We start from the raw sequence: 26,572 nt of genomic DNA, 5'->3' as shown, positions 1-26,572 counted from the left end.
GCTTCGCCAATCGGTGATTCAGATCGGGATCCTCTTTGTCAGAGGAATTCCGCGCTGAGTGGGGTGAGAAGGTAAGAGAAGAGAGCGGCGAGCTCTCCGCTGCCTTCCCCCCCGGGGACCACGGGAAGGCCTCGAGCTGAAGGAGGTGCAGGACGGCGCCTATCTGTCCGGACTGGCGGAAGGTGCGACCTTCCTCCCGGCCAGGCTTTCTGTCTGTCTCGCCGCCCAGCTCAGTGTCCCGAAGCCAGCTCAACTGGCGCATCCGCACGGCTCGCGCAGAGAACGTTACGCAGAGGAGGGAGAAGTGGGGGGCATGGGGCACCCTGCGGCCGCAGAGATTTGGGCTTTTCCCAGCGCTGGTTTAGGGGTGCCTGGGCTCCCGGGCTTGAGGATGGGTGGGTGGGGGGCATTCAGAGGCCTCCTTTCGGGTCCTGGGGCCCTCCGACTGCGGGCGACTCCGGGCGCGCAGCACTAACTTCCCGGCCCAGAAGTCGGATCGCGAAGTCGGGGCGAGGGGGCACCTCGGGGTTGAAATGGAGATCGCACCGCTACTATTCCCCTTCCTCCCCCCTGAAGGATTCCGAGGGAAAAAATGGCAGAAGAGATTGGACCCCTAAATTTGCTTGGCTCCCCTTTCCTCCCACCCAGTTCTGCACCCCACTCCATCACACGCCCGGACAAAAACTTAACGGTCGGGGAGAGTTAAGTGTCTTTGTCCTACCTGGGATTCAAAAACACAAAAATTCACATTCAAGCCAGCTTCACCCCAGAACCTCCTCCCCACCCCACTCCCCCCAAATTGCAAAGGAGAGTGAAAGAAAAACAATCTCGATCTTTTCGTTTGGAGATGGAAGTCCCTAGGTTTTCATAAAGGGCTCCTCTTCACTCACAGTGCTTGAGTCCTACTTAAGAAAAACGACTTCGAAGTCGAAATAAAAGGCGGGAGAAGAGAGGGAGAGACAGAGGTCTTGGGCGTTCTAGTAGCAACTTGGCATTGAGAAGTTTTATCTCACGTGGATTTTCTCCACCGAAAAGACCAAGCGTGCGAGCTGCCCAGCCGGCGAGCCCCACTACAGGTTTAGGGATGGGGCCTGCGGGAAGGGAGTGGGCGGGGAGTGTAGGGGAGAAGGAGCCGGTCTCGAGAGCCTTCCGTTTCTTTTAAGTATCCGAGTGCAGACGAAGTCAAGTCAAGCACGAAACACAGCGTAAGGAGGTGTCTTCGACTGCGAAGGTGGCTGAGGGAGCAAGCGGATAGTTCACTTTCCGGTACATGACCCTCAGGGTCTCCTGCACCTACAGGATGCGTAACCCCAAGAGCAGGGAATTGCAGACAGCGCTTAGGTACTGAGCCCGCACACGCTTCGGGCCAGCAGCTGGAACTCGCGGCGACTGCGTTTATACAGTGCAAGCTAAAGCCAAAGCGTAAGAAATGGAGAGTAAATTAAGGCCACTGAAACGCTAGGTTTCTTCGTAAAACTGCAACTACCTTTATTGTTGCTTCTCACAGGCTCGGCTGCAGAGGCCAGCCCGGCGCGGAAGGCCTGACTGTAACTGGCCGCTTCCCTCCCGGCGCGCCTGGCCGTCCCAGGCTGCGCCATCACCGCTGCCTCTTGGCGCTCCTGGGCGTTTCCACGCGCCCCTAAAACACACTCCGGGCTCCTGGCGCTTCCCTTTGCCTATGGGCGGTTTCTAGACAGATCCCGGCTACTTTAGCAGCACCAAAAGGCAAAACAAAGCCACCCCCCCAAACATCTGCTCTGGGACGCGGTGCTCCCAAAGAGCGACTAGGTGGACGGAGGAGTCTGAATCGACGAAGCCTCGCGCTCGGAGCTCCCACCGGTGCGAACACAGTCCTGGACCGTGGTGTAATGGAGGCTCTCCCCGCCCCAGCCCTCGGTCCGCCTGGTCAATTACTGCGTTTCTGAACGGTACCCCCGACCACGAGCGGAGGCAACGCTCGGCGGAGTGGCCCCAGGAGCCACCTTCTCCCCGCCCGCTTCGTATCCAAACCCTTCCCCTTCCTCCCCGAACTGGGCGCCAGGATGCTCCGGCCGGAATATACGCAGACTCGGCGTTTCGTCAAGGGTTTTCTTCCCTCCTGAGCTAACCCGCTGTGTTCCCGGCTTAACCGTAGAATTACACACTCTTCACTAGAAAGTAAGATTAAGTGCTGCTGACTCCGGTTTTAGGTAGGCGGCAGCCGCCCTCCTCTGGACGCACACATCACCAAGTAACCAACTACGAAAGGATCGAAACGCACCCCGCTTATTGTCACTGACGCAACTCCTTCCAGTCACCCAGCCGAGGCACTTTCGCCTTGAGTCCCGACCTCTGAAACCCACAAGGGGCCACCCCCCTCCCCAGTGACCCCAAGATTATGACTACCACTCCAACTCTAGAAGCAAGAGCCCGACTTGCGGATGCAAATCAAGGGTATCCGCCTCTTTGAAGCCCAGGAGAGTTGTCTGCGCTTTCCAGAAGTTCCCGCCCTCTTGGAACCCACCTGCCCCTCCCTCCAACCCGCCCTCTTAGATTAACAACCCCGTCTGTACTCCCACCGCATCCGTACGCAGAGGGGACACACTGCTTACCTGGAGGGACTCGACAGTGCCGCGACGCTCCCACACTTGCGAAGGCCAAGACGGGGAGGTGGGGGGAGGATTGCGCCACACAGGCCAGTTGAGAGCGCGTGGCGGGTAGGGGAAAAGGGTGTCTCGGAGAGGGACGCTCCCTCAGGTCCGCCCCGCAACCCCCACCCCCGCCGCGAGGGTGCCCCCAAGGAGCCGCGCGCGCTGCCTGGCCGGGCTGAGGCTGCTGTGTGAATGGAGCGGCCGAGCCTCCAGGCTCCTCCTCCTTCCCCGCCGCCGGCCCCTCTTATTTGAGCTTTGGGAAGCTGGGGGCAGCCAGGCAGCTGGGGTAAGGAGTTCAAGGCAGCGCCCACACCCGGTGGCTCTCCGCAACCCGACCGCCTCTCCGCTCCCCCCTTCCCGCCCGCCCTCCCACTCATTCACCCACCCACCCAGAGCCGGGACCGCAGCCCAGCAGCCGGGGCCCCGCGCCTCCTCGCAGTGATCCTGGACTTCCTCCTGACGCAGGAGCCGGTTTCCACGTGTGCCCCGGAGCCGGCGTCTCAGCACACGTTCCGCTCGGGGCCAGGGTGCCTTCAGCAGCCCGAGCAGCCAGGGATCCGAGACTCGGGCGGCTTCTGGGCCAAGTTAGGCCCAGAGTGGAGCGCCGAGCCCCCGCAGGGCCGGAGAAGCCGCGGGGCGTCCGGGGCTCAGCCGCAGCAAATGGGCTCCGACGTGCGGGACCTGAACGCTCTGCTGCCGGCCGTTCCCTCGCTGGGTGGCGGCGGCGGCTGCGCTCTGCCAGTGAGCGGCGCCGCGCAGTGGGCGCCGGTGCTGGACTTCGCTCCCCCGGGCGCTTCTGCTTATGGTTCGTTGGGCGGCCCTGCGCCACCGCCAGCTCCGCCGCCGCCACCGCCGCCGCCGCCGCCCCACTCCTTCATCAAACAGGAGCCAAGCTGGGGCGGCGCGGAGCCGCACGAGGAGCAGTGTCTGAGCGCCTTCACTGTCCACTTCTCCGGCCAGTTCACTGGCACAGCCGGAGCCTGCCGCTACGGACCCTTCGGTCCTCCTCCGCCCAGCCAGGCGTCCTCCGGCCAGGCCAGGATGTTCCCCAGCGCGCCCTACCTGCCCAGCTGCCTCGAGAGCCAGCCCGCTATTCGCAACCAGGGTAAGTAGACCGGGGAGCGCCCCCTACACGCGGGGCGGTGGCGCCGGGGCTCTCGCCACGCGCGGCCCTCCCCTCTCCCAGCCCTTCCCTAACCTTAGCCGGCTGCCTCCCCCAAGGGCCGTGAGAGTAGCGGAGGCGGCGGCTGGGGAGAGAGACGGCTGGCCGGGGAGAGGGAGTGCACGCGGGCATCGGCTCCCGACGTGGTCCACGGCCGAGCACAGCAGAGCGCCCGACTGTTCGCGTGACCCGGGAGGCCATCTGGGAGCCCCTGGTGTCCGGGAGAGTCCGGGACTGAGAGTTCCCACGGGAAGGGGGAGACGGGGCCGGTGCAGCACCTGACTCTGCCTCGGCAAGAGGTTTCGTTGCTCAAGGCACCACCAGGTTGTCACCGGGCACTGGTCTTTTTAGATGTCTAGACTGTGGATTCGGAGTGGGACCAGCGCGGGGTGAGCAGCTTGTACTGTTTCCGCCAGGCCAAAACGTCCAGGAGTACCAACAGCCCTTATACGGCGTTGGCACACACTAGGCGCACAATAAGTGTCACGGAGCTCTACAATGAGTAAACGAACGGGCCAGTAACCAGATAGCTTTCCGGAACCAAGCCGTGACCGCGTAAGCTCCCGCGCATGGTAGTACAGAAGTGGGTCGATGCTGGGTTTCGCTCAGGTGGCAGCCACGCAGGCTACGGGGATGGAAAAGAATCCGGTTTATTCGACTCCAAGGTATGCGGGGCCAGATCCTACCGCAGCCCGCGGAATGAGGCCCGAGCATCGGCCTTCCTTCCAGCGTGCCTCGGTCACCCGTCGTCCTGTAAACGCGGGCCTTGCTTTGGGAACGGTTTTTGCATAACCTGGGGGTTGGCAGAAGGACAGGTTTATCTGCCGTCTTCAGTCAGTGTCCAACGAGGGACCTCGGCCGGTTGTTTCTTAATCCCTTGCTGGCGCCCGCACATCTCTCTTTTGCCGGGACCAATGCGGGGCCGATCGTGCCGAGCCTCTGTATTTTGTCCTCTCCGTTTAGTGTCATTGGATTTCTGCACGGTTGAAAATTCGGTTTGATTCGACATTTTAGGAAACGCTTTATTAACACGACGGGAGATGCTTTTCCTGGAGCAGAACTTTACGCGGGCCTAGGGACCGGGATGTTTCAGGTCTCCGTGCGACGGGAGAAGCAGAATGTGTACTCTTTGCAGGAGGTACTCGGGCTCCCACGCGTGTCCGAGGCTTCTAAACGCGTGTCTCGAGGCGGTTCCTACCGTAGCGCCGCTGGGACCACCTGGCCCACCCCAAGCCTGGCGAAACCGAAACCTTCCTTTTGGTCGGGGGAATGTGGGATCGGTATCCGGCGGAGGAACCTCAAGCAGACGGAAGGAGTCCCTCCGCTCTAGGTCTGTCTTTATTGAAATTAGTGATTTGTACTCGAGGGGTGTTGGAACGGCTTAGTGTCCATCGCAGAGGCTCGTGATATCGGATCGTGCCACCTCAACTTAGCAGACTGGTGTTACTTTTGGCAAATCTCCAGGTCTCAGTTTATCATCTGTAAGAGGAGAGCTGTGATAGGCAGCCTGGAAGTTGGATCCAGCCTGAAGCTAATGCCCGAGACGCGGGAGCCCAAATACTGAACGCGGCAGCCCACCTAAACACCATCCGGTCAGGCAGGTGTATAACGTGAGTGAGCCTGTGTATGGATATACACCATTGGAGAGACCTGAGAAGTTACCTGATCTAAGCCCCTGGGGCAATATTAATTGTGCCATAATCTTTTATTTGAGCCTATCTAGGGTCGGCCGGGATTTTTGAACCTGGACTCTGTCGCTTCGATTTGGGCCCCTGTGTCCAGTCTTCTGCAAGGCAGTTCTGGTGCCTGGGACCCCATCAACCCGGTCTGGGGGGCGGGACTGTGGGCTTTGTGGTCAGCGGGCACTACACTTCTGAGAAAAATCCGGATTGCTCTCAAGTAGACAAGCCCGGCTGGAGCAGAGAGAAGGGCTTGAGGGCTGGGGACCAGAACTAGCAGGTGAATGAGTCCTTCCTATTCGGGGAAAAGCCCAAACTTAGTCACAGCCTGGAAGCGGGTTCCTGTCTGCGTGCTTAGGTTTTCTCTTGCAATAAAAACATAAATGGGTTGATCAAGCCCAGCCCTTGGGCTCACTTGGCAGCTGGGAGCCGGGGTGGGATGTGAGAAGCCCCTCCACACCCTACCCTGGAGTCCGCATTAAGGACGGACACTTGAGGCATGGAGATTCTGGATTTATTATTTTGATTTGAGGGGTGAATGCAAGGCCTGGCCCGAGGCTTGGGCTGGGGGAAGCAAGGGCATGTCAGTTCTCTCCCGAGGATGTGGGAATGTCCATCAGTGCCAAGGCCAATGGGAAGGGCAACTCTGGCGCCCACTTACCCTCTCCCCTCTCAAAAAGCTTCACAACCTCCTTCATTTTTTCCTGTTTCTTAAATATTGTAGCTGGCATTCTAATTTCCTAAATATTAATTTAGCAAACATCAAGTGCCAATATTATTCTGTGCCAGGCACTAGGGATTGAATATTAAGACCATTAATGGCCCCAAGAACCTTTGCAAGAAGCTTACAGCCTGACAGTGGAGCCACTTATTTTTGGATGAGGAAATCAAGGCTCTAAGAAATTAGGTGTGAAAGAGGTCTCAGTTTGTGGCTGAGCTGGGACTTGAACCCAGGCCACTTAAGGCTATTTCTACCTCCTTTTCCAGGGATCTTGGCCCCACTGTTGAGATGGATTTTCTCTGGCCCGCTGGATGGTCACCAAACTCATTGTAGGTTGGAGGATTTGTCAGGGCAGAAGTGGGGTGAGGGGTAGCCCCAGACTAAATGCCAGGCTCAGGGAGGAAAAAAGGTTGCTTGCCAGCCACTCCTGATCCCCAGCCTCGCTGGTGAGCAGAACCCTAGCGAAGGATCAGGCTTTGGGATCACCAGGCCACCCTAGGGTCACGTGGGGAGGCCAGCTCTCCCCGAGGGCCAAAGGCGCCCCCCTTCGGTCATATACGAGGGGGGATTTCGTTGGGGGACAATTTTCCCGTATACCGCCGCAGATGCAGAGTCATCATTTTCAGCCTTCTGAGCACCTTCCTGGCCGAGCCTGCTGTCCATTCTACCCCTCTACTCCTCGGGGTCCGGCCCGGTCAGGCGGTTCCCGGGCTCCTCCGCAGCCGCGGGCGGGGGAGGGAGGCTCAGAGCGTGTCTCGCCTCTCTGCGCGGTCAAGGTTGCGCTCCCCTCCCAGGCCCGGACTAACCGTGGGAAAGGCGCTACCTTGGCCGCTAGAGCCTCTCCCTCCAAGGCCTGTACAAGGAGCCTTTGAACACGCTGATCCTCCCCGCCGGCAGCTGTCCCTCCCCTGGCCCCCGCCCCCGCACTCTCCGCGCCAGGCCAGCGCGGGGCCGGGGACAGCGCGCTCTAATCAGTCCCGCGTTCGATAAGATTCTAATTAAAAGAGTCCTCCCTCCGCACCGCAGGCGCTTTCACCACTGCCCCTCCCGGGGGACCTGAGGGAGGGGTTTCGAGGCCGGCCCCTGACCACTGAGGTCTGTGTGTCCCGTCTGAGAAGGGGTCTTGGGAGCCTCGCGGGGTACCCACATCCTTGGGCCCGCGCTCTGGGGCGCGGAGCCGACGGGGCCGGTGCGGGAGCTGTGGCCCGGGACCCGCGGTCCTCGCCACGCACGAGCGGGTCTCCGAGGACTGCGTGGTGCCCTGGGCCACTGCCCGCTCATAGGCTCAGGAATGGAGTAGGGTTTGTCTAGAGAAAATCTGTCGATTCTGTTTCTCTTCCTCTTTATTTAAAAAATGTCCTTTCAGAAATTCGGCCTTCCCTTTGTTCAAAAGTGGATGCACGGAGCCAAACTTCGTTTGTAAGCTATCCGTAGGTCTCAAACAGGGCCAGGCCTCCCTCCCAAAAGGAAATCCCTGGAAGCCCAAGCGTGCTCACCCACGCCTGAGCTAACGGGGCGGGGGTTATCTTTGCCCACTTAGCAGGCGAGAAATGAAGGCCCTCAGGGGTCATGCAGATGATAAAAGCTGGTGGCTTTTAAAATCATCAACCTGTGGCGCTGAGCTGTGCGTGAGACTTAATTAAGCGTGACCTATATGACCGACTAATGACGATTTCCTCTCTTGTACCCACTCTGACACACCACCCTCTGGGTCGTGCCTCCATTGCCCCAGAGTGGGCGATAGAAGCTCATTTTTTGTTTTGGGGGTGTGTCGATGTGTATGTGTTTCGAAGATGGGGGTAATGACCTCTTTTCTCTGTCCTGGGGAGTCTTCCCAGACACTTGTTGCAGAACCTTGATGATACAGGAGCAAGGTGGGAGCCATTTGTCCCATGTCACTCCCAAGAATTTTATGGGGTTTGGAGACCCAGCACAGCTGCTGGGCCAGGGGGAACTGAAAGTGGCAGTGTGGCCCAGCAGGAAGCCGATATGACATTCGGCACCTCTCATTTGCCACTGGGCCTGGACCTCAGGCCACAGACCCCGAAGCTTAAGGCAGAAGGAGGAAACCCCACCCTTGGGTTCAGGTACCCAGGATTGATCTTTAGCCAGAGAATATTTTTTCCCCAGAGGCGGCAGCAGTTTTCCAGAAGCTCATGAGGTACATGGTTAAAGCAATTTACTAGTAATAATCATAAAAGACTATCTTTTTCAAACAAGACACTACATTCCTTTTCTCATCTTCGGAAAGATGGGGAAGAACACGTATGATACTGCCCTCGGTTTCTCGATAGGGAAACTGAGGCAGAGGGCCACGTGCACTGCCATGGAGGGAAAAGGGGATACAATGTCAGAGACACTCTAAGAGAAACCGGTTTTCCGGCCTGGGAAGCGAGGAAGTCGGTTCCCGCAGCAGTGGCCAGGGTCGAACCCGTGGGCACCAGGTGGATCCGAGAGGGAGAGGAGGAGGGAGCAGCGTCGAGGCCTGCGGGCCCAACTGGAAGGGCCCCTTCTTTTCCCCCTCACCATCTTTCCTGAGGGCCTCGGGTGTCGTGGGGTCGGGTCGTGCAGCCCCAGACCGATAACATTTCTCGGTAATTACTCTCCCCGTTTAGAGTCCAGGCAGTTTAACTGGCTCCAAGTAATTAATGAAAGTTGGTGCGCGGGCCCTTGATTTACAGCTCGGAGTCAGCGTCGGGTCACCCTTGCAGATTCATTTCATTCGCCCGCGCTGCCCCTGAGCGAGAGCCGCAGTGTTTGTTTTTTGGGGAGAACAACTTTCTCCACCGAAGGGGTGACGGTCTTTCTACTTAACTTGCCAGGAGTTCGGCGCAGAAGCGGCCGACACAGTAGAAGACGGAAGCGTAAATAAATTGGACATCAGCGGGAGGTCAGGGTTTTAGTTGAGAAAGGATGGGGAGCCTGTCCCGCGGTCACACCCTTGGGCTTGGGCCCGGCTTCGTCCCGCAAATCCTGGGGGCCGGTGAGACGGGATTATCCTCCGCTGGGGATTCGAATGCGGGGGTCAGGCCCCACCCCCCGCCTGGATTCTGGTTTAGACCCACCGTCCCTGTGTCCCCGAGATCCCCGCTGACGCTGTGCTACTCTCCACCGCAGGATACAGCACGGTCACCTTCGACGGGACGCCCGGCTACGGCCACACGCCCTCCCACCACGCGGCTCAGTTCTCCAACCACTCCTTCAAGCACGAGGACCCCATGGGTCAGCAGGGCTCGCTGGGTAAGCGGGCGGGAATGATGCGGGTCTTTCTCCCTTCTTCCAGGCTGCTTGCCACTCTTCCCCCCATACCCCAGGAATTTCTAACTCGCAGCAAACTGGGGAAGGGAGAAGAGGACATCTAAAGGGTCCTTAGAAGTAACTAGTCCAATTTCTTTTTATTTAAAAGATTGAGTGTTCTTCCATCCCGGGTACGGTACAAGTCTACGAACGTTCCGAGGGCCTTTAAGGTGCACCACGAGGTGACAGCTAGGGAAACGTCAAGTGAGAAGCGTAGCTCCTTACGATCTGGACGGCCTCGCTCTGCACGCCCCGGCCTCCGGGCCCCGGTGCCCCCAGCCCCTGCCCGCGCCGTCGCACCCCTGGGCCCTCGGGGCGCGCTCACTGCTGTCCTTGGCTTTCTCGGCAGGCGAGCAGCAGTACTCCGTGCCGCCTCCAGTCTACGGCTGCCACACCCCCACCGACAGCTGCACTGGCAGCCAGGCCCTGCTGCTGAGGACGCCCTACAGCAGGTAGGAAGGCGCTGGGCACCGTGTGTGGGTTCCCGGGACCCGGCAGAGGACGCGGGAACGTCCGACGCGGGCTGCGCGCGAACTGCTGGCGTGCAGGGTCCTGGGAGCACAGGACGCCTTTACCGCTCCGGGCTACTTTAAAGCAAATTCAAACAGATCCCTCTTGTCTCCCGGTGGTTCTTATTTTGAAAATAAATGAGGGCAATTACTGTTTGGAGCTGAAGAAAGAACAGCATTTTGAGAAGTTACTTTTTGGCTGGGCGCGGTCACAAAAAAGGACAAAAATAAAATAAAATTGAAAGGTCTTTGCTGGGAGGCCGTTAGCTTCCTGGGGACCGAAGCTGCCACACGGAGTTCACGCCCACTCCGTCCTTCTCACTGCTCAAACCCCTCCTCGCCCTCTGGCCACACGAGCCACCCTACTTCGAGGGTGCGGACCCTCAGCCGCTGCCTTCTCCCTACCCCGAACCCCCAGAGTGTCGGCCCGCAGCTGCGCTCTGTGGGCGTCGCTCCCGGCACCCCGGCTCCGCGCTGGGGCGGGCCCCCGGCCTGTGTGCGGGACAGTGGTCGCGTGGCAGCGGGGCTCTGCCGCGAGACTGCTTCTGCCCCCTTCTCCTGTTCGCGGGAAGCGAAAGACCAGCTTCTTTGCCCTTCAAGCTTTCCCCCCGTCCCTTCCTTTTCTCGCCTCTCGCTCCGCCCTCCACCTTCTCTCCCCCAAATTTATTTTTCAACTTTGGGTGAACTTGGCCCGCGTCCCGCGTCTCCGATAGCGTTGCCTGGTAACTGTGGCGCACACCCCGGCCGCGCCGGGCGGGAAGGTGGGGCGGGGGCGGGGAAGCGGCCCCGAGCGCCTCTGCGGCCGGGTGTTGGGCGCGCATTACCTCATCCCTGCCCCCCTCCGCCCGGTGCTGCGGGGATCCTGACACCGACTGCCCCAAACCCATCGCCAGCCTCCCGCCCCTCCGCGCGGGGTCCCGGGGCTGACGTCAAGGGAAGGAGGCAGTGAGGTAATGAAGGAAGGAAAAGCGTCTGCCCTGGGAGATTGGGTGGAGGAATGGCCGCGCCGGGGGGACCTCCAGTCCTGTAGGCGGAGGAGGGGCGCCAGTCCTCACTCCGGAGTTCGCAGCGGCGCATCCCAATTCCCGGCTGCGCTTTTGAGATTGAGTCTCACATCCGGGGCTCTCCTTCCCGGGAGTTTCTAGAGAGGTGCAGGGCAGCAGCAGCGCCTCTTCTATTTCTGACGCCTGAAACGCGCGGACTTTGGAAACCTTTCCTTTTGATCGGAAAATCAGGCATGTCTAATGGGGTCTTGGATTCCGCATCCCTTTGGGGGACGGGGAGAGAGCTCAAAGAAATGCCTGCAGGTTGCACAGGTAGAGGTGGGATCGTCACACCTTCCCATCCTCCTTTTTCTCACTCCCTAGCTAGAAACCAATTCTGTTCCGGCACTGTAGGCCCAGCGTTCTGCCCTAAGCCAGCCATCTCAGGGCCTCCCCTCGGTGGGTCAAGTCATTGGAATAGGTGCCAGATTCGCACCCATTCTCTGCTGTGAACCCTCTCCCCTAGCAGAACCGTGGCAGAGGGACCATGGCTATTCTTTTTGAACAGCTTCTCTTGTCCATTGCCAGGGTGTCATTACTGTTATTTTAGTAGCCATCAGTTGGAATGGTGCCCGCAGAGTGATATTGACCCACCCCTCCCTCTTTGTCTTCTTGTGGACTCACCTGGTGTCTCACCCCAGGCCAGAGGAAGACCTTGATGTGGGAGTGGGCACTGTTGAGAAGGCCAGGATACCTCCTTGGGAATTGCAGACTGGGAGGCATAGCAGGCTGGTGCAGTCCTGAGGCACAGCTACACATGCACAACCCTGTCCCCCTCTCTCCCAAACCTAGACTTACCCAGAGGGACACTAGGAAGGAGACCCTCAGAGGGGCTGAGCAGCTGAGAAAGAGAAGTCTGGGATAAATTGATCACAACCACTGGTTGAATAGCAATTCTCCAAACAGAGTCCCTGTGGTGGGTTTTGACTTAGGGTTAAATTTGTTGTTGCTATGGAAGTGGTAAGAGTCACTTAGATTGCATTCTGTATGTCAAATGTTCACGTTTTCTAATCCAGATTCTGACTGGCCACCAAATGAAACAATTTTGTCAAATTCATCTCTCAGAAATTTTGGCTTATACATAACTTTGTTCTTTCTATGTAATTCTGGAACTTTCTTCAATCCTGTTGTTTTAACATGAATCTCATAAAAATACCCTCTTCCTCTGTTACAGAAAATTTCCTTAGTAACAATCTCAAAAAAGAATTTTTGATCCCTGTAGAAAGAGTGTTTGCTCCCTTGAAGTTTGTACTCTCTGAGTCTTTGAAGCTCCGTTCACCCTAAATTCACATTGCTAATTACTTTTCTAAGCTTATATACCTTCCCTGAAGTAATGATGAATGGGCAGGTGTAGGGACGTTTCAAAATTGGGTCTATGCACCAACATTACTGCAGTTATATTGTTTCCTTCTTTCCTACTCCTAAAAATGTTTGAAAGGGATTTAAATGCTTTTGTAAATGCAGTGTTTGAAAAAGCATAGAAGATAGGACTAAACTTTAATTGCTTTATGGCTTAATATTTGGACTTTTAGATATTCAGTGGTATTTCTACTGGTTCCTGGTTCCATTCCTTTTTCTGTCTAAAATTGGGACCTTCTGGGAAAAGCTTACTTGTATTTTGTTTGCTTTCTTACATTTGACCCCCTGAGGCAGACTGTCCAGCTTCTTTTACCCTTCCCAACCCCTCCCAAAGCTTTTGTCTCCCTAGTCTTGGGATCTATTTTCCTTCCAGCCTGGGATAAAGGTAGTGGTACATATCAGACATGAAATAAACAGTGTACAGTGTGAATTTGCTTTGAAGAAATTCTCAAAATTCTAGTTCTTCCTTGTCCCCTTGCGCAGTTCTGTCCTCTCAGGTAACAGATCTGAGGCATTGCAGCTGCACACATTTGTGTGTGAATAGGAACAGCAGTGAGTAGAAAATGTCCCCATCAACTTATGGGAAGTGATCGGAGGTGGTTTTCATCCACTCCTTATGTTGAAGGTAGATAGAGTTTTGTCTACAGGCCACTAAGGCTTCTGAAACTAGATGTTGACCCTTATGGAGCCCAGCAATCATGGCTGAATGAACGTGAGTCCCTGTAACATCATAACTAGTATTTATTGCATGCTGACTATGTGCTGCTGGGCACTATGCTACGTGCTTTACTCATTTCACTCATTTAATCTTTCTTACCGTATGAGGTAAGTATTATAGTCTTCATTTTACCAATGAGGAAATAAGTTCAGAGACTTGAAGTAACTTGCCCAAGGTCACACAGCAAGTAAGAATCAGAACTAGGATTCGATCCTCAGTTTGTCTGACTTGAAAGCCCATCTGTTCTCTGAATTACTGAGAGATTCCAGGCCACTTTGTGTTCCTCACCTGAATTATTCCCATTGTGCAGTCCATGCCCGCATTTTTGCTGATAATTAATAAGAGCAAGTGCTTATATATAGACTTACTACCTGACAAGTACCATTGTAAGCACTTTGCAAGTATTGACTTATTTAATCCACATAATGGCTCTTTGAGGTAGGCAATAGATTATCACCCTCATCTAACAGAGAAAGAATCTAAGGCTGTGAGAGATGAATTTCCCTAGTGTGCCACAGTAAGGGACAGAACTGGTGTTCACAGTCACATAGTGATGGTCCAATCCATCCTCCTACCCACTGCACCCTGCTCCCTCTTCAGATGGGTAAATGCCATTCTCTTTCCGAAGGTGGCATCTGTCCTCAGTTTCACTAGAAGATGGTTATTTTTCACAGTTGTGGAAGAAGTCCCATTACCCATTAGTTTTAACCATAGCGTTCAATAGGTAGTTCTTAGTGATTTGCGGGCAGTATTTTCCGTAGTGAATAAAGCAAGTCCAACCTCAGTCAGAACAATTTCCCTGCAATGGCTACCTAGAAAAGGCAGCTAGCTGGGCCTTCTCTGCCCTCTTCCCCAAGTCCCCTCTGCCTCTCCTGCTTAGTGACCTAGCAGACCCCACTCCCTGACTGTGCTTGTTTCATGGCTTGATCCTCACAGCTACATTGAAAAATTCTGTGCACTATGTTTAAAAAATATTACCATGCACATGGATTTTTTCTTTTTTTGGACCTTCTGGTCTTTCCCCTTTCTTTTTGCTCTTTCATTAGGTTTCCTTATCCTCCTTTAGCAACTGTGCTACCAGTTTAAATAATGATATTTTCTCTTTGCTTATCCTCCTTTTGCCTCTTAGCAGGTAAAACTACTCTACCTCTGGAGGCAGTATTGCTGGTTTGATTATTTTTAATTGAATGTTGATGATTCACAAATGGTGACAGTGAAGCCTGTTTCCAGTAGATTGTCTTTCATGTGAGGGAAACCTCAGCAGCCATAAAGTTTCTGGGGAGTCTTGGGATCCACAAGTCAGGGAGAAGTGCAAGATCCAAATCTGGGTTGGCCTTCAACATAGACGTACATCCGATGACAGCCCAGGCCCAGGAAAATAAAATCATAATTAATAATCTCTTTTCACTTGTGTGCCTATGTACATTTTATGGAGTATTTTCACTTAGTACAATTCTAAGATTTGTTTTCCACATTGGTGGGCAGAAGGTGGAAGGTCTGAAATGGTTTCCAGGCTGGTGGGCAGTGTTAGCAAAGCCACAGTCTTGAATTGAACTCGTCTCCAGGGAGGGGGCAAAATCTAGTTCCAAATATTCTTGTAACTTTTGTGCTGACCAAGTGTTTATGAATAGAATATTGAATCTCCAGTGGGCTTTTCTTTGGTTAGCTGGTGAGCTTGAGAGAAATTACAATACCAAGAGAGTGACTGTAAGATAATTATTCACCGGGGCCTGCTGGGCAGCAGTTTCTGGGCAGGCAGCCTCCAAGGCGCCTCGGAGGGAAGAGCGCAGGAAAAGGGCCTCATGGAGGTCTGACTGCAGCTTCCATGCATGAGCATTGATTAACAGGTAGAGGTAAACCCAGAGCTCTAACAGCAAAAGCTGAAAACGTCATGAATTCTGATCATAAATGCCCGTTAGCCATGCTTTTTACTTGTTTGGCTTTTTTTTTTTTTTTTTTTTTTTATCCTGTGGGGGGAAACTTTACTTCTACTAAGATGTTACTTTGCCAGCTGGCAACCAGAGTAACCAGAGGTAACCAGAGGTAACCCTGATCCCAACCAGGTCAGATGGTTTCATTCCAGTGGTGACATGAACTTTTCTTCCTTGTTCTGATGAATATAGCAAACACACTTAAAGATGAAAATGTACAAGAGTACTTCAAAAAGTTTGTGAAAAAATAGAATTAAAAGATAATACGAATCTTTCCATGAACTTTTTGAAGTACCCTCGTCCTTTAATCACACACATGCTTTGGAAGAGAGGAAGAGTTCTAGTCTAGATAACAGCTGAGTTATTTTTTTCTATCTTTCGTTCTTTCTTCCTTTCTTTTTGTGCAGAGGTCAAGAACTCAGTAATACTGTGGTCCAGGCCAAAACAAACTCTATATGATCTACTACTGATTTCCTTTTAAGTTCCCCTTTTTGCTAGGACTGACTTCCTTTTATTTTACTTCAACTTGCATTCATCCCAGTTATAGAAGTTTCTTTCCTCGCTCCCTTGCCTCTGACTTCAAACATTTCTTATATAGGAAACAAGTGACTTGTTTTGTTTTGTTTTGTTTTGTTTTAAGATCTACTTGAAAAAATATAAAGGACACCGTGACTTTTGGAATATATTTTGGCAGCCTGCAATTTCAGAGTTCACTTCCGAACAGGCGGTTAGACGGTTGGAGCTGAAATGCCTACGTGACAACTGTGGTCGCTGTGAGCCAAACCACCTGCTTATCTGATCTCCTCTGGGAATGAGGTGGTCGACACCTATGGTGGTTATTTAACAATTAGAGGCTTCATTTGCTGGAGGTCTTATATCCCTTGAATGGTGCTGCCTCTTTCCATGGGCTTCCAAGATGAGAGCTGAGTGTTGACTGATGGCTCAGAGAGATCAGAGCCTGAGCATGCTTGGGCCCAGTATTTTTAACTCAAGTTCACATTTTGTCCTCTCCCCAGCAGCAGTTATTGTCATTGCTGTCATTGACTTCCAGTTGAAAGGTTGTGCCAGCCAGGCCGACTACTGAGCTGCTGAGGAGCCCCAGCCAGCAGCAGGCAGGATGTGGTTACAACTGTGCTCTGATCCTATCTCTGGCCTCAGGAAACCTATTAGTAGCTTGGGGATTTTCTGAGAGTCCTTCTCTCCCATCCGCTCTCCCCACCTCTTCTCCCCGTCTGAGGGTTTGCATGCTGAGCTATCAGGACAACTAGAATCGCAAAGAGGGGGCTCCTGCTGGGATCTTGGCAAACTACTCTTAGGTAGCTGAAGAGGATGTATGGGGCTTCTTGCATCAGTGCAACCTTCTGGAAACAGGGTAGGTCACAATGCTCCCTTGAGCATGTTCTCTTTCACCTCCTACAGACTCTTGTTTGTATTATTATTATTATTGTTGTTATGATACAAATGGTAGTGAGAAGATGAGGTTCAGAGGCCAACTAATGCCAGGATACCTTCAAAGGGGCATAGCAGGGTGGGAGTGGAGGTGAGGGCATCTGTCAGACATGGCAGCATTAGGCACCTCTCTGAGCCCCCATCCTCATTTGATAAATGGGGACCATAATTATATCTGTCTCACAAAGTTGTGAGCAGTATCGAGAATGTGTGAAAGTGCTGTGCCAAATTTGATAGGTTTTAAAAAATTTAAATGGTTTATATGTATTGTCTTCAAAGGGCCATTATTGGTGTTAACCTGACATGAGCCTCACAACATCCCTGTCAATTTAGACTGAGATTAATAGTCCCATTTGACAGATGAGAAAACTGAGGTGTGGAGAGCTGAACTGATTTGCTTAAGGTCCCCAAATTTATAGAGTAGTGCTGTCTAATAAAAACAAGATGCAAGCCATACATGTAATTTGAAATTTGCCAGTAACCACATTAAAAAAATAAGAAACAGTGAGATTAATTCTTAAATATTCTATTTAACCCAATATAGCCAAAATCTTATCATTTCAATGTATGGCACTAACCATATTTTAAGTGTTCAATAGCCACATATGGGCAGTGGCTACCATATTAGACAGTGTAGTATAGAGGATTTATTAAGCATCCACTAGGAAGATACATAGACCCTGTATTTGAGAGAGTTTGCTTTCTGGGGGCCAAGGAAATGCCCTTAAAATTTTTTTTCTCTTTGGGGTACCTCCTTATAGAAACCCTTAGGAATCAACTGGACTATTCTTTAAGTCTGTGAGAAAATTCCTAAATTATAAAGTTAGATATTTGGGATTCATTTATCCTTGTGCATAAACTTCTATCCCTCATCTTGTTTCTCAGTCCTCTTGGAAATTATGATTTTCTTCATTTTACGTAAGGTTGAAATAATTTCAGAAAGATCCCACATCCCAACAGGGCCTATGAAAATTGTCAACGAGGGCTGAGTGATTTCAGTTGGTGAACAATTTTTTAAAAATTAGTGACAAAAATATAGAGCTGCCTGGGGACTACAATGCCTGTTGGCTGAGATTAATGGCAAGATTAATAAATGGATTGCCTGATGAAAAGGTGCAGGAGAACAAAAACCAGTAGAGAGATTGTGGAGGAGGCTGCTTATTAATGAACTGTCAGCCCAAAGAAAGTTCAAGAAACTCTCCTGTGGTAAATGCAGCAGGCTGGCACTTCTAATAAAAGTTGGGGTCCTTCAGGAATTAATTACACCAGCCTTACAGCAAGAATTTGTGGAATTGCGAAACATAGTGGCACAGACCAGCACGGGCCGCTTCTGCAAGTGGGGAAGCTGCAGGAGAAACTAATCGTTTTTTTTTTTTCATTGATATGTAGGATATTGTACTAGCATAATAGCTAGTCAGACCTGGGGATGAATGATGGGGTCCAGATATACACTGACTAATGAAACTACACATACTTTGAGTTTGAAGTCACTTCACTTTTCATATGCAAAATTCCCTGCTGGAATCTGATTTCCTCCTTATCCTGTGTACCTGCCACTAAGGAGTTCCAAATAATTTTCAGAGTGATTATATGACAGTCAGATAGACTCTACCATGATTTACAAAGCTGTGCCAAGAGAGAGCACAGTATTCATTTATTGAGTTGCTGTAATTTCCCTTACCCTTCCACAAGTTCCCTGTTTGGTTGGCCTGAGAAAACCATCTCTGAAATAAAATTTGGTGTTGCCTCTTCCTTATGAAGCAACCAAAAGAATGCCAAGGCAAGACAGAGATTGTCCAGGATTTGCTATCTAATATAATGCATTAGATCTCTTCTTCCATTTCTGCCAAGAAGGTAGTGTGAAAATTTTCTTCTGTAATGTGTTTAGACCAGGGTTCCTGGACAAATCATTCATCTCTTGGGTCTCAAATTTCATAATTAACCATTTCAGTTCAGGCCTAAATTTAGTCCTTAAAGAGCTTGGTAATTTGGAAGATTTCTGGTAATTGATTTGTGTGCTAATTTTCTAAAAATGAGATAAATATAGAGGGGAGAGAACAGCTTTTCGCTGGTTTACTTGGTCGTATGTTTTCTCCTTTGGGGTCTTAACGTAAGTGATTGGCCACCGTTTTTCCTTACAGAACCTTACAGAACTGGGTTGAGCTTGTTTATTCCTCTCCATTTGACTTGTACCAGGACTATAAAACTTACAGAGAATGATTCCTTCAGCTGTGCCTAGAGTTTATCATCATCTTTCTTTGGCCTGTCACATCTTTGGGTATTAGATCATCCATCACCCATCACTCTTTGACTTTTCAGACCCTTGTAATCCACATGATACTTATCCTTTTGATTAAAACAACTTAATGGCCTTTTCACGAATAATTAATCTGCTGTCTTTTTACTTTCAGCTCCAGGCTTTTAACTTTAATGTTGAGTTATCCAGCCTGTGTTGCCTTTCAAAGTTTCACTCCCTTTTAGCCTTTTCCCCTCCAAGGTTTAATACCTCTTTAGAAACTTCAATGTTTGCTATACTAAAAAGTTTTTTAAAGGCTTCCAAATTACTCTCACATCCTTTCGGCTGTGTGTGAAGTGAATAACTGTGCCGAGATCAGTGGGATGAAATGAAAATCGTTTCAGACTTGCATATTCTGTCATTCTGGAAAACGTGGAGGCTTGAACTGTAAAGAAAAGATAAAACTACATTGCTTTTGAAGAAATAATTGCATATGTCTTTGTGCTTATGTGTTTCTAACTCTAAATGTTTTCCTAACAGTGACAATTTATACCAAATGACCTCCCAGCTTGAATGCATGACCTGGAATCAGATGAACTTAGGAGCCACCTTAAAGGGGTAAGGTCTTTTCTAAACCACTGCCCTTCAATAGGAACTTACACCTGTTTGTACCATTTTAAAGGTTTTTATAACTTATGAAGAGAGTACAGTTTTAGAAGAATGGGTGTTGCTTTCTGTAGCATAAAGATGTTTCCCTCCCTCCTCATGTTGGTGGATTGTGTTCAGTATTAAATTTTCAAAAATATAAATAGGGGATTTTTTGTATGGACAAGGGGTTGGTAATATTGGGAATGATATTAATATGGTCTTCCCTTGTTGAATGTTTTAGAATTCTTCAAAGTTGTGTCTGTGCAACCTCACGTAATGTGTATATTTTGCTAGTGATGCCACAGATTTAACCATTACACTATCTTTTCAAGAAATGTTTTGGATGTACAAAGTCCAGGATCCAAATTCATATTTGTGTGATGATGATTTGGACAATCCAAAGTCAGATGTGCTCATACCTGCTTGCACCGACAGGTTTTGTTTCCACATGATACACACAACCACAATAGAGAGAATACAGCCATCAAACATAGGTACAGGCTACTCTTTGCACCTAAAAATGAGAAAAGGAAGGCAGGTGGGACTTGTTTTCAACAGTAAAACAACTCACTTTTAGGTTTCTAACAAGTCTGAGGAGATGAGTAGGTTATAACACTCACGAAGTGCCTGTGATGTATCAGGTGCTCTTCTAGGTCACCCCGTCTTATCTTCCTAACAACTTTATGAGGTCTCAATACTGTCACCTTGTTTTCCAGATGAGTAAGTCAAGCTCAGAGAGTTAAGTAACTTCCCAAGTTCACGTCCTACTAAGTGGTAGAGCTGGGATTCCAAGCCCAGATGTCATTCCAAAGCCCAGGCTCTTTCTAGCCTCTCTATGGTGGTGCATTTCACCACACCCTTTGTCCCAATGGGCTTGGAGACTTGGTTCAGTACTCTTGGCTAGACAGCTAGCTTCACATCTCTGGATTCTTCTCATTGGATTCTGGGACCTGGGGGGCTTGCCAGAGCTGTGCATGCTCCATTCCCCATTCCCCACCTCTTCTTCTCTTCTAGAGTTGCTGCTGGGAGCTCCAGCTCAGTGAAATGGACAGAAGGGCAGAGCAAGTGAGTGCACAATGCGGTGATGGCAAAGCAAGTGACATAGGCCTTGGTGACTGGCTCCTGGGGCACTGCAGGAGTTAGGACTGACGTGGGTAATCAGGGGAGCCATTGGTGGATGGGATGACTGTATCACCCCCCTCTCTCTGCCTCTTGTTTATCGTAGACATACTGTGGGCGAAATGGAGGTGGTGACATTTCTCATCAACGTACCTCTGGAAAACAATTTAGAAAATGACGCAGTAGGAGCCCTGCTCATTTCCTCATGAATGTTTCACTTAATACTAAATTTGTGGCATTATACATGTCCCTGTTAAAATTAGTCAAATCTTTCAGTCTTAACTTGGTTTTTCTCTATTTACCTTTAAATCTCTCAGGGAGAACTTAATTTTTACCCCAAGTCTGTGGCCAGGCTTTGCAAAGCCTTTTTTAAATTTTTTTATTCCTAAACATTTATGCCGTCCCCAACCCTATAGCCTGCACCCTGGAACATTTTTGTAGCTGTTTCTTTTCTTTTTATTTTCTCTGCTTAAATACCAGAACCAGCCTCCCTCTTTTCTTCCTTCTTTCTTCTGATGGCTTAGTCCTGTTTTTTTGGATCATCCTTCAATGATCAGCAGAGTTGTTTTTCACCTTCCAAGACATACTGTTATATCCCCATCCCTAAATTTTTCTGTTATTTTATCCAAATGTTCACTTCCTCTCTCTGGACCTGAAAGCCTTCTGTTGCTTTGAATGGTTTCTCTCCCCACTTCCATCCTAGAGTCTGCTGACAGTTTCAGCATTCTGTCTTTCTACCTGCTCTCAACTTGCTTTAGGTTTCTCGGTTTCCGGGTCCCATCTTTTCTTTCTGTATCCTTTCCTTTTCTTCTCTCCTCTTTACTCAGAACGTAGTAACTCCCCAAACTAAATGCCAACAATAGACAGAATATGATTGTGAGGTGAGCAGTACATTTCAATTTTTAAAAAATTTCTTCATTGCTAGAATACAGAGTTGGTCTGTTTAACTACAGAAATTACAGATAAGGAATTTGGCACATATTTGATTCTGGGCCTTTCTAGATTTAAGATAATTTTGATACTTCCAAAGGTCTTTAGATATGTTCTATTATATCAGTCACTTGCTGGGAAGTCAGAAGCTGTATTGTAAAGATGAAGCACAAAATGTGAATAATTTGTTTCATTCAATCTTCCATAAGGAAAGCAAACAAACAAACAAAAAACTAGAAGAGTTTTCATTGGTCTGTAACTCTGTTACTTAGATCTTGGAAAAGGATTTCTGAAATAAAAATGTATTTCTTGAATGCTAACTTTATTCAGGGAGCTGTTTAAAAAGGATTAAATGGCCCAACAGATAGTCCCATAGAAGAACAGCTCTTTTGGAGAGCAAAAAATTACAATTATCTAATTTACTGACTTTTCTCACACTATGGATTTGTCCATTTAGAACATATTGTAATTAATCTGCTTCCATTTAGTGAACTGAAAATTTATCTAAAGTTGTGTGTTAATATTATCAGGCCCTGTATGAGGGGCTTTACATATGTTTCCTCTTCGGATCTTATAACAACCCCAGGATACTATGGTCACATCCGTCTTCCAGATGACGAGGCTGGAGAGATTAAGCCTCCTAACCAAGTTTGCATAGTGAGTAATTGGCAGAGTCATGCTGGACCGAGTTCTGACTGCAGGACTTGGGCCCTCGATTAGAGTTTCTTAAACTTTTTAGACTGTGACCACAATTAGAAGTACTTTTTACACTGAGATCCAATATACACACACATGCACACACACAACCCACAGATTTTCACTAAACAATACATATCCTTATGACATGCTGTACACGCTATTTTCTAGCCTATACCATAATTGATTTTACAACCCACTGATCTGTCATGACCCACGATTTGCCTCTCTTTGAGCTCTCAAAAATGTGACTCTTTAACTCTCTCCCCCAAGCCCACAGCCAAGAACTGTATTCAATTGAACCAGTAATACCAGTAGAAAGTTTGGCTTTTCCCCAGGGGAGATACAATCTGGGTTGGGGTCATTATTCTCTATGATACTGGATTTACTTTCTTTGCCATGGCATGAAAACATTTGTTAATATGGAGAATATACTTGGGAAAAAATATTCCATGAACAAGGACAAAGACAATTAACTTTTTGGTCTCATCCATAACTAGTGTCTTGATGGTATTTGGAATCAGTGGTTAGAACAATCATGGTGACAAGGTAGATCTATAACAGAAAAACTAGCAATTTGACTCAGGTTTTAGAGAAAAAAGATATAATTTCTGTATCACTCATAAAAATGAGGCATTATCAACTTTTTATTAAAAGATCATGTACTTCAGACTAAACCCTACTAAATACTTGGTCATGTCTTCTTTCCTTGGAAATGTTACTTTTTTTAAAAAGTGACTCCACAAAGAATAGGCTTGTTTCTTTGTGTCGTAAGCAATTCCGTGGAGACATCTTTCATTAGATGTCAGGAACAGTGTTATAATGGGTGGGGATAGGATTTTAAGTACAACGTGGGCAAGAAATGAAAATAAGATATGATGGGGAGGGAGGGTAATATTCTTTCCACCTTCTCGCTTTGCTCATTTTATAATATCTTCATGTCCATTCGGATCAGAGATACCTTTATGACCTCAAATGGGAGAATGTTGACTTCAATTTAAGTCAGACAGAAGGTACTTTATGAAACCACTTACCTTTCCCTCACCCACAAACAATTAAATTAGATTTTTAAAGCAAGTCCCTGGAAGAAAAAATTGTCAGGGACTCTTTCTAAGCCATAGTCCACCATTACAAATCCTTCTATTTATGGTCCCTTGTGTTGTCTGCTTTTTATTTCCTTAAAAATATTTTCTGTGTGCTCTCAATGGCTGCTGATTTCCTAAGGCTGCTAACAAGCTGCGGCTACTCTGTTGGCCTGTTTTGTCTCTTCTGAAGAAAATATCCTGCAAAATGGAGAAACACATCAACCTTGACTGTGGTCCAAGTTACTAAAACAAGGAAGAAGTTATTCTCTGGGGACTTGGGTAGGGGGAGTGGGAAATCGAACACAATAGAAATGTGAAAGGAGTGCTCAGCAAAATGAATGTTCCTCTGCTGGTCCAAGAAGTTCACAGACTGTTGGGAACACGCAGCATTTGACCTGTGGATGCTTGAAAGGAAAAACGAAAGACTTGTGATGAGTGATGGATGGTGAAAACAAAGCTGCGTGGTTTGGTAGGGCCAAGGCTGTCGAATCTGGAGAAAATCCCCACTAGACATGGTCTCATCTCTGAGAACCTGTGCCAAAAGAGATAGCTGTCTTCTCTGGCCGGGAGCCCCAATGCACAGTTCAGCACCTTCCCTTGCAAGCTTGTGAACATAAGGTACCCATCCAAGAGATTTACTTCTTGTAAATAGATAGGCTGCTTTTAAGGGGCTCCTGGAGCTGGAGCCGCAAAGCAAAGGTGGAGAGCCACAGCTCTGTGAACGTCAGCATTCCCGAGCATACTCCTCTGTCTCCACCCCCAGCAAAAAGTTGTTAATGGTTACATTTGTGCTGTTTAAACAGTTCTTTCTTTATTATTGCCTTGCACTGGACTTGGCTGGAGTCTGTTAGCTCTACGGACCAGAACGAAGAATGGGGCTCCTGGGTTTGATGGTGTGAAGACTTGTGACTTTGTTCTGTGTCATTTCCCCTGTCCTTTCTACTTGCGATGGACGAATTCAGAAGCTTCTTTGCCTTCACTTCTCACTTTCCTGCTGCTACTTTCCCTTCCCTGGCTGCTGGCCTTTCCTACCCTTTTCTCTTTGGGCATGTATTCAATGAATGTATTTATTTTTTAATTATGTAAGTAACATGAAATTAGAGAATATTTACAGGAAAGGAAATTAAAACTCCTCCCAATAGCCCAGACAAAAGTACTATTAATATTATGTGCACATATTTTTAAACGTTTTTCTATGCACACATATATATTTGTGCCATTTTCTTTCTTATAGAAAATGATTGGCTTCAGCTTAGATGGAGTTCAGCAAAGGCATATTTATAGGCCAATGCGAAGTTCTGTTTTCAACCCTCATGAAAGCACTGATTTTTCGAAAATATTCCCAACCTTTTAAAATACTGAACTTAAAAAAATATTTGGGGCTCTGAAGACTTATTATCTCCATACTATGTTTCTATTTTATTTTAAAGCAAGGAATTATTTTCATTTCATAAAGGTAAAGAAAAATGACAAGTGTGTTCAGATCAGGAGAAGAAAGGAGCCGAGCAGGAAAGATAGGAAGAGAAGGTGGGGGTGGGGGCGAAGACAGCCAAGTTGAAAATAAGGAGCACGGTGGTCTCGGCACAGGGAGATGAGGCGAGGTTAATGAGGGTTCCGATCAGTTGACGAGGGTGTGTGTGTGTGTGTGTGTGTGTGTGTGTGTGTGTGTGTGTCTGTGTGTGTGTGTGTGTGTGTGTCTGTGTGTGTGTCTGTGTGTGTGTCTGTGTGTGTGTGTCTGTGTGTCTGTGTGTCTGTGTGTCTGTGTGTGTGTGTGTGTGTGTGTGTGTGTGTGTGTGTGTGTGTGTGTGTCTGTCTGTGTGTCTGTGTGTCTGTGTGTATCAGATGAGCGGAGATACCTTCATGAGCCAAAGGAATATTTTGGACCTCTCATGTCTGCATTCCTATCCTGAGCCCTTCTGAGACCCTCTACTCACCATTTTTCCTTGTCCCTGTCATCTGCCCAAGAAAAGTCATAACCTCTAGCTAGAAAAACATTGACCCAGAAGCTCCACTAATAAAAAGTCATCCACATAAATGTTCCTCTGAAATGAGGAGCTACTGCATATTTTAGTAGGTGTTCTTCTATTAAAAGCTGACAAGTTCATTTATTCTAGCTTTCTTTCTAATTCTTCATTTCTAAAAAAGAGGCACAGATGTAGTGTTCTGTAAGGCTAGGATGGTGACTTTATCTAAAAGGAAAACAACTTTTACTCTCTTGATTATAAAAGTAACATAGGCTTATAATTTTTGAAAAATTCAGACAGTACCAAAACATGATGAAAAAGGAAAGTCATCTGTTATCTTACCACCCAGAGATAACTTTATTTATTCATTTTTGACATTTTGGGGTGTATTTCTATCTGCAGAGAAAAATTCTGGAAACATTTACCTATTAGCTGTAGTTATCTCTGGCTAGGTTAGAAGGGAGAGACAAAAGCCTGACAGAGATGGGTTTAAGAAATAATGGGAGGAGATGAACCAAAGATATCATATAAAGACAGCTCTTTCATGGAGTTCGGCTGCAAAGGGGGGAGCAAAGAAATGGGGTTCTAGTGGGCTGGGGAAAGAAGGTCAGGAAGAAGGTGGTTTCTGTTTTTTAAATGATCTTGCATTTATTTATTTATTTATTTTTAGATAGCAGTATTTTCATGTTTGTTTGCTGATGGGAATGATCAGGATAGAATTGCTGGAACATTGTCCTTGAGGGAGATGAGAGAGAAGAGGCTCCATAGGCAAGTGGGGAACCAGTTTTAGCTAGAAGCTGGGATAGTTCATCTAGTAACTATATTGGTTTATAAGAGTTCTTTATTTATAAAATTTCTTTTGCTTGTCATACATACTGCAAATATTTTCTCTGGTTTGTATTTGAACTCTGTTGTGTTTTTTTGGTTTTTTTTTCTGTCAGATGTTTTATTTTTATAGTAAAAATGACAAGTTTTTGTTTTGTAGTTTCTATTTTTTGGCTATTGTATCATGCTTAGAAAAATTTGTTTCCCATCCCAAGTTTTTAAAAAAATTTTACTTATTTATTTCTGGAATTAGAAAAAAATTACTTTTTACATTCAAACATTTAATTCATCATGAATTTATTTGGCAATTGGATTCTAACTTGATTGGTTTCCAAATAACTTACTAATATCCCCAAACCATTTTGAATAATTCATCCTTTCCTCATTGCTTTCAAATATTACCTTTATCAAACACTCAATTCCTTGGATCCATTTCTAGAGTATTTATTCTCTTCTTTTGATCAGCCTGGCTCTTTCTGCCAAGTATCAGACTATTTTCTTATAAAATAATGATATATAAAATAATAATAATATTAAAATTATATTCTGAAACTTTATAAACTGTTTAAAT

General features: G+C 48.4%; 1 protein-coding gene across 1 annotated transcript in view; it reads left to right on the top strand.

The window, feature by feature from the left end:
* Positions 1 to 2,042: 2,042 nt before the first annotated feature.
* The window catches only part of WT1 (WT1 transcription factor), a 42,782-nt gene continuing 18,252 nt past the window's right edge, over positions 2,043 to 26,572 (top strand). Inside the window, 7 exon segments of the mRNA XM_063094984.1 lie at positions 2,043 to 2,078; positions 2,737 to 3,052; positions 3,055 to 3,735; positions 9,310 to 9,432; positions 9,839 to 9,941; positions 19,275 to 19,352; positions 20,397 to 20,447. Coding sequence (XP_062951054.1) covers positions 2,043 to 2,078; positions 2,737 to 3,052; positions 3,055 to 3,735; positions 9,310 to 9,432; positions 9,839 to 9,941; positions 19,275 to 19,352; positions 20,397 to 20,447 — 1,388 coding nt within the window.

The sequence above is a fragment of the Cynocephalus volans genome, chromosome 4 (assembly GCF_027409185.1).
Source record: "Cynocephalus volans isolate mCynVol1 chromosome 4, mCynVol1.pri, whole genome shotgun sequence".
Taxonomy (NCBI): Eukaryota; Metazoa; Chordata; class Mammalia; order Dermoptera; family Cynocephalidae; genus Cynocephalus; species Cynocephalus volans.
This window is presented reverse-complemented; position numbering and strand designations above follow the sequence as displayed.